This window comes from Labeo rohita, unplaced genomic scaffold (genome assembly GCF_022985175.1).
Source record: "Labeo rohita strain BAU-BD-2019 unplaced genomic scaffold, IGBB_LRoh.1.0 scaffold_2517, whole genome shotgun sequence".
Taxonomy (NCBI): Eukaryota; Metazoa; Chordata; class Actinopteri; order Cypriniformes; family Cyprinidae; genus Labeo; species Labeo rohita.
Genome location: NW_026128789.1, coordinates 1 through 6,796, shown reverse-complemented (window position 1 = coordinate 6,796; position 6,796 = coordinate 1). Strand labels below are relative to the sequence as shown.

Here is a 6,796-nt window from a genome sequence, read left to right as displayed (position 1 = left end):
GTGTACTGGGGACACTATACTGTCAAAGAGCACCGTCCTTCGGATGAGACGTTAAATCAAGGTCCTGACTTTCTGTGGTCATTAAAAATCCCATGTCCTTCGAAAAAGAGTAGGGGTATCCTGTTCAAACCTTTTTTTTTTTTTTTTGGAAGATCAAAAGAATAAACAATACAGATTTATTTTTAAAACCATTGATCATATTTTCTTAGGGTGACAATATAGTTCTGACTAAGACACTCTCTCTCTAAAACAGCTCTTTATAGATAATATAATAAATAACAATAACAAATACGTTGCAAAACTGATAACAACTGCTGATTTCAAGCATTTATGCAAGAACTCATTGTAAAAAAAATATTTCTAGGTATTCCTTTTCTTTTATCTGACACCTGATGTGTGCAGTTTACTTTCATTGTTAAAAAAAAAAAAAAAATCTCTTGTTCAGTAATATGTTTTGTTGTGGTGGTTTTATTTTTCTTCCGCTGTTGATGTTTTCCTTGGATTTGCTTCTCAGTTCCATAATTTTAAGCTTTTTTTGGTTCATTCCATGTTTCACAGGCAACCTCTGGTGTGCTAATTCTGATTAGTAAAACTGGTTTTAAATCAGTCAAATTTATTTAGTTCAAGACTCCATAGTCCAGGAGTTAATCATCTGTACTTAATCCAGGAGGAATCAAACTCAATTCCTGGAGGGCCACAGCCCTGCAGAGTTTAACTCCAACTCTAATTAAACACAACTGATCCACCTAATCATGTTCTTTAGGCTTATTTGAAAACTACATGGTTTGAGTGTTGGAGCAGGGTTGAAACTAAACTCTGTAGGGCTGCAGCCCTCCAGGAACTGAGTTTGACACCCCTGACTTAATCTGTTTCAGAAAGCCATTTTTAAACCATGATTAACTATTCTAGATTACACCTACTCCTGTCTTAATGTAAACCCTGTCTGGGAAACAGACCCTAGTGATTACTAGAGGTGAAAACAATGTTACAACATATAAGTAATAAACATATTGACATTAATAAACACAAAATTAGATAAGAACTTAACATTTAATTTGTTACAGACAGACAATTTTAAATTGTATTATCTGCACAGTTGTTTCATATATAAATATGATAAGCATTTAACGGCACTTCAAACAAATCTTCCCACAGAAACGCAATAACATTAAAGAACAAAAAAAAATAATAATAATAAATAAGTATATTAGGTTACGTGTTACAAGCTAAATTTTTGAGTAGCAACAAAGCAAGGAAACTCCGCTTTTTAGACACATTTAGGTGGCTCTAAAAAGAGCCTTTAGGTTTAAGGAGCAGTGTGTTTAAGCGCGCTCTCCACGAATGCGGCGGGCCAGCTGAATATCTTTGGGCATGATGGTCACTCTCTTGGCGTGGATGGCGCACAAGTTGGTGTCCTCAAACAGACCGACCAAGTAAGCCTCGCTGGCCTCCTGCAGGGCCATGACAGCAGAGCTCTGGAAGCGCAGATCCGTCTTGAAATCCTGAGCGATTTCTCGGACCAGACGCTGGAAGGGCAGTTTGCGAATCAGCAGCTCGGTGGATTTCTGGTAGCGACGGATCTCTCGCAGAGCCACGGTACCCGGCCTGTAACGATGAGGCTTCTTGACGCCGCCGGTGGCTGGAGCGCTTTTACGGGCAGCTTTGGTAGCGAGCTGCTTCCTCGGGGCTTTACCACCGGTGGATTTGCGAGCGGTTTGCTTAGTTCTTGCCATTGTCTTGAATTTCCTGTCTTACTCTTCAACATAGAATGATTCCTCTCTTTGTGCAGCGACATTTTAACCTTTCTTGTCGCATTGGGCGGTGCGTCAGCAGAGGCATTCGATTGGCTGCTTTGTACATCGCAGCGTGTGGCAGCCAATGAGCATGCGCTTCATGTTTTCGAATAAGCGGAAGCAGCTTGCCTTTCCCGCTCAAAAGAGTCGTATAGGGGGCTCAAAATGTCTGTTCAGTGTCATATTAAACCTTGAAAAGGCTACGTTTTATTTTTCTTTACCCTTATGTTTGTTAGAGCATATAAATGCTCTGCTAAAATCAGAAGTACAGAAAATGTACGTTTTGTATTTACACGTGACGGTGGGGTCGAATATGTTTCCCTGTCCACCTGTGATAGTGTAACAACCTTAACGTATTGTGAATGTGTGATTATAGATAAATTCACATTTTATTCTCATTTTATTCATTCATGAATATTTCAATATTTCTTAGATATTTTTAAAGGTGCCATTTCTCTAACAATATTTACTACCACAACTCGCTGTTTTCACCGATCACATCGACAGCAAAAATCACTACATATTACTTTTATGGGAGTGTATGTGTCAAAGGAAAGCGATTTAAAAGCATAATTCAGACTGCTCTTATAGAGAAAGTGGGTGGCTCTGAAAAGAGCCTTTGGGTGTTTCATGTATTCATCAGACTGAAGCCCATTTACTTGGTTTTGGCGGGCTTCTCGGTCTTCTTGGGCAGCAGCACAGCCTGGATGTTGGGCAGCACACCGCCCTGAGCGATGGTCACTCCGCCCAGGAGTTTGTTCAGCTCCTCGTCGTTGCGCACCGCCAGCTGCAGGTGACGGGGGATGATACGGGTCTTCTTGTTGTCCCGAGCGGCGTTTCCAGCCAACTCCAAGATCTCAGCAGTCAGATACTCGAGCACAGCAGCCAAATAAACGGGAGCACCAGCACCAACTCGCTCGGCATAGTTGCCTTTGCGGAGAAGCCTGTGAACACGGCCGACGGGAAACTGCAGTCCTGCCCTGGATGAGCGGGTCTTAGCCTTCGCTCTGGCCTTGCCTCCGGTTTTGCCTCTTCCACTCATGATTGAATAGATGTAGTTACTATTGTTGGTCAACACAGAAATAGTAGAGATGTAGCTTCACGATCAGCTTTTAAGAGAGAGTGCTTGTCGTCTATTGGTCAGAGTCTGTCACAGTTGAAAACCAATCGCTGCAAATCCCTCCAAAACCCCAAATCCCTCCCCTCCACTCATTCTCATCTGTTGTTATGAAAGAATGAATCAATGAACAGAAAATGTATACGCTTTTACATATAAAATAAATTGCTTATAGCAGAAACAGGTATAATAACCAAGGTAAAAAATTGCACATTGAAATATATGTCTACATATACATAGAAAACAAAGAAATGTTTGCTTTTGTAAGAAAAAAACAACTTCTCAAGTTCACTTCAGATCAAGTCTAGCCTCTGTTGATTTACATGCGTCCTAACAATATTTAAGATGCTGATGTGAATAAAATATAATCAGCAATACATTTTTGTATTGCAAAATAAGATATTGTAGACTGTGTCAGAGTTTATTATCTCAAATGACCAAAGAAGCATTTAATCATTAAATCATTAAATGGGCAGAAATGAACACAGAGAGAGACTTTTTTTTTTTTTTTTTTTTTCATTTTGGGTGCTGTTTGTTTGTTTGTTTATTTATTTCTTTATTTATTTATTTTCTTTTCTCTTTTTTTTTTCCTTTAGGATTAGCTGCATTAGGCTTTGTTTTTTGGGGGTTTGGCTGCCTTGGACTTCTTGGGGCTCTTGGCTGCTTTCTTAGCAGCTGCATGTGTCTTTACCTTCTTGGGGCTCTTTGTTTCCTTCCTTGCAGCAGTAGCAGCTGGTTTCTCAACCTCTAGGAAGGTTTCTTGACAGCAGGCTTCTTTGCTTTCACTGGGTTTTCTTGGCAGGTTTCTTTTTTATTTCAGTTTGCTGAGTTTGAAGGTACTGGAGGTGTTGGTGCTTTTGGTCACCGAACTCTTGATGGCGAGCTTAAAGCAAGAGTTGTTCTTCTCAACATCGTAGCCACCAGCAGAAAGAGCCTTCTTCAGGGCGGCAAGGGACACGCTGCTTCTCTCCTTGGAGGCACAGTCGGAGGCAGAGACACAGTCTTGACGGTGATGCTCAGGCCCATTTTCTTGGTTTTAGATGATTTCTATTTGGGAACTTTAGATGGCATGGCCGCGGCAACTGGAGCGAATTGTGCCATGTCTCTGAGCCAATATGTTTACGCCATCGACAGTCTAGGTAAAATGAAACGATGAGAGACGCAGCGAAACTTAAAAAGTTAGTTCACCCAAAACTAAAAATCCTGGCATTAATTACTCACCCTCATGTCATTCTAAACCTGCAAGACCTTTGTTAATCTTTGGAACACAAATGAAGATTTTTTTTTTTATTATTAAAACCAAAGGGCTTCCTAACCCTGCTTAAACAGTAATGCAACTACCATGTTCAAGGCCCAAAAAGGTAGTAAGAACATTGTTAAAATAGTCTGTGACATCAGTGGTTCAACTGTACTTTTATAAAGCTATGAGAATACTTTTGTTTGCACAGAGTAAATAAATTAAAGCTTATTTTTCATATTATTGTTTAGTTATTCATTGTGGATTATTCTGACAATTTTATATTCATATCATTATCATACATAGTATTGTCAGTAAGATTCATATGTTTTTAATCTGTTTTTGGTATGTATACAATTTACACTCATTTTCCATACACATAGTATGTTTTTCTTCTTCGTTTACATGTAAAAGGTACATTTTGTTATGATAAAAGGATGTTTGGTACATTTTTCTGCAATAATATATGCAAGTGTGTGTGGGATGTTCTATGAATTTGCCTCATATTGTACGAGATGTGCTTTCCAAGAGCAAAATAAATTTGTGATATCTTAAGGATCTATCTATATACCTATGCTTTGATTGTTTTTAATTAATCTTTTTCTGAAGGTCTTTGACTTTTGAAAATCATTACACAAGATTGTATTTAGAACAGGTTAGATTAAGATTTTTTTTAATAGAATACATACTTTGAATTACGTATCCATTTTAAATATTTTTATTAGACTTAGATTTTTATCATCATTTGTATTTATTACAATTTATGAATGATTTTTATCTTTAATAAATTACAGTTTTACGGAAAGATTTTGCCTTTGCCTTAGTCTCACCTCATTTACTTTTGCATTACAAAGTAACTATCTATCTCTATCCTGTTTTTTTTTCCAGTGCTATATTTTTGGCATCATGAGTCTTCAGTGTCACATGATTCTAAATCATTCTAACATGCAGATAAACAGGTTTGAGACAGTTTTATACAATTATTTAACAAAAATCATGAAACATAATGGTAAATAAATGCTGTTCTTTTGAATGGTTCTATTTTTTAACAAACCCTGAAATACACTACCACCGTTTTGAACAAAGTTAATATGTAACAAAGCACACTCCTGGTAATTTTCGCACAATTATTAGTTCTGCACAATAAAACCTTTAGAATTTTTTAAACTATACGCATAAAGCCCAATGTATGATGCTTAAGTGCATGTATTTTGTATCAGCATTTTTTTAAACCAATATTTTAGAATAACTCTGAAGTCTCACTTGATCTGCAACGGTGTGTTCTGTACTATAATATACTAAAAAAAATATTAGTCTTTTTAACAAAAGACAAGACATACGTAACATGTAAACAAAGCTCTTTAGACGAGAATATGGGTGGCCCTTAAAAGAGCCGTTGGGGTAGTTGAGATCAGTTCACGCCTCACTTGGAGCTGGTGTACTTGGTCACAGCCTTTGTGCCCTCAGACACGGCGTGTTTGGCCAGCTCACCGGGCAGCAGCAGACGCACGGCGGTCTGGATCTCTCTAGATGTGATGGTGGAGCGCTTGTTGTAGTGAGCGAGACGAGAAGCTTCACCGGCGATGCGCTCGAAGATGTCGTTGACGAAAGAATTCATGATTCCCATCGCCTTAGAAGAGATACCAGTATCAGGATGAACCTGCTTCAGCACTTTGTAGACGTAGATAGCATAGCTCTCCTTCCTGGACCTCTTGCGCTTCTTTCCTCCTTTGCCGGCGGTCTTGGTGACGGCCTTCTTTGAGCCCTTTTTGGGTGCAGACTTCGCTGGTTCAGGCATGTTGGCGTGCAGTGAATAATGCAATACCGTGCACAGACATGTACTGGCTATTTATAGATAGCTCATGCAAATTTAAGAGGGCTAAGTTTCCTTCCACTCATTGCGTGTATTGCACATTGAATGAAAGAAACATGTTTCATTGGTTAGAAATGGGTGGCTAGACAGACAAATCCGCCAATCACAGGCTTCTAAATTTGAATGTTTCCCGTCTCCTCCCCCCACACTTTTCTTTGTCTGGCTTTCCCGCTCAAAATGTCTTCGATAATCACACTCAAGAAGGAAGAAGAAACTATTTTAGTTTTATACACCATTGTGCACATTACATTAACTCTTGGAGAGAACACGGATTTTAGCGAATATCAGAATATAATACACCAATAAAAATCAATTTAAGATTAAAGAAAAAAAAAACACCTATGTTTTACAGCGTGATATAATCACTTTTATTTTTATATAAAACTTAAACAAAGAACTCAGATTGTGTTCGTGTGTAAAAGTTGCTGAACAATTCACAACCCTGCTGACAACAGAAACCACAAATTATCACAGATATTCTAATAGCTTCCGCTACAAATACAGTTACAAACTTTTAACCTTTAAAAAAATGTTTACTGTAGTGTTTTGTGACATATATTAGGATTTAACAAGCCTGAAACCGACCTGTTACAAGTAGTGACCAAGAGACACCATTACAGCTTTAATTAAAAACACTATCCCCCGGTTTCACTGACAAGGCTTAAGCCTAGTCCCAGACTAAAATGTAATTGTATGCTGTTTCAGCTGAAAGAAACTTGCACAGACTGATCTTTAAAAATATCAGTGCTTTTGTTTTGTTTCAAGATGCACCCCAG

At 38.4% G+C, this 6,796-nt stretch overlaps 3 protein-coding genes and 1 pseudogene across 3 annotated transcripts; all 4 read right to left on the bottom strand.

Moving 5' to 3' along the window:
* Nucleotides 1-1,112: 1,112 nt before the first annotated feature.
* LOC127159802 (histone H3) lies at nt 1,113-1,790 on the bottom strand. The gene has a single exon (XM_051102553.1). It carries the CDS (start codon nt 1,731-1,733, stop codon nt 1,323-1,325), a length of 411 nt encoding a protein of 136 aa, XP_050958510.1. The 5' UTR covers nt 1,734-1,790; the 3' UTR covers nt 1,113-1,322.
* Nucleotides 1,791-2,414: 624 nt separating this feature from the next.
* LOC127159803 (histone H2A-like) lies at nt 2,415-2,863 on the bottom strand. The gene has a single exon (XM_051102554.1). It carries the CDS (start codon nt 2,833-2,835, stop codon nt 2,449-2,451), a length of 387 nt encoding a protein of 128 aa, XP_050958511.1. The 5' UTR covers nt 2,836-2,863; the 3' UTR covers nt 2,415-2,448.
* Nucleotides 2,864-3,517: 654 nt separating this feature from the next.
* Nucleotides 3,518-4,402, bottom strand: LOC127159801 (histone H1-like; annotated as a pseudogene).
* A 527-nt stretch (nt 4,403-4,929) lies between these two features.
* Nucleotides 4,930-5,960, bottom strand: LOC127159800 (histone H2B-like). Its single transcript, XM_051102552.1, has one exon. The coding sequence runs from the start codon at nt 5,943-5,945 to the stop codon at nt 5,571-5,573; it is 375 nt and encodes a 124-aa protein (XP_050958509.1). The 5' UTR covers nt 5,946-5,960; the 3' UTR covers nt 4,930-5,570.
* Between the last annotated feature and the right edge of the window lie 836 nt (nt 5,961-6,796).

Bases quoted from the DNA above. Each gene is read 5' to 3' on its own strand.
- LOC127159802 (XM_051102553.1), bottom strand. From the start codon at position 1,733: ATGGCAAGAACTAAGCAAACCGCTCGCAAATCCACCGGTGGTAAAGCC.
- LOC127159803 (XM_051102554.1), bottom strand. From the start codon at position 2,835: ATGAGTGGAAGAGGCAAAACCGGAGGCAAGGCCAGAGCGAAGGCTAAG.
- LOC127159800 (XM_051102552.1), bottom strand. From the start codon at position 5,945: ATGCCTGAACCAGCGAAGTCTGCACCCAAAAAGGGCTCAAAGAAGGCC.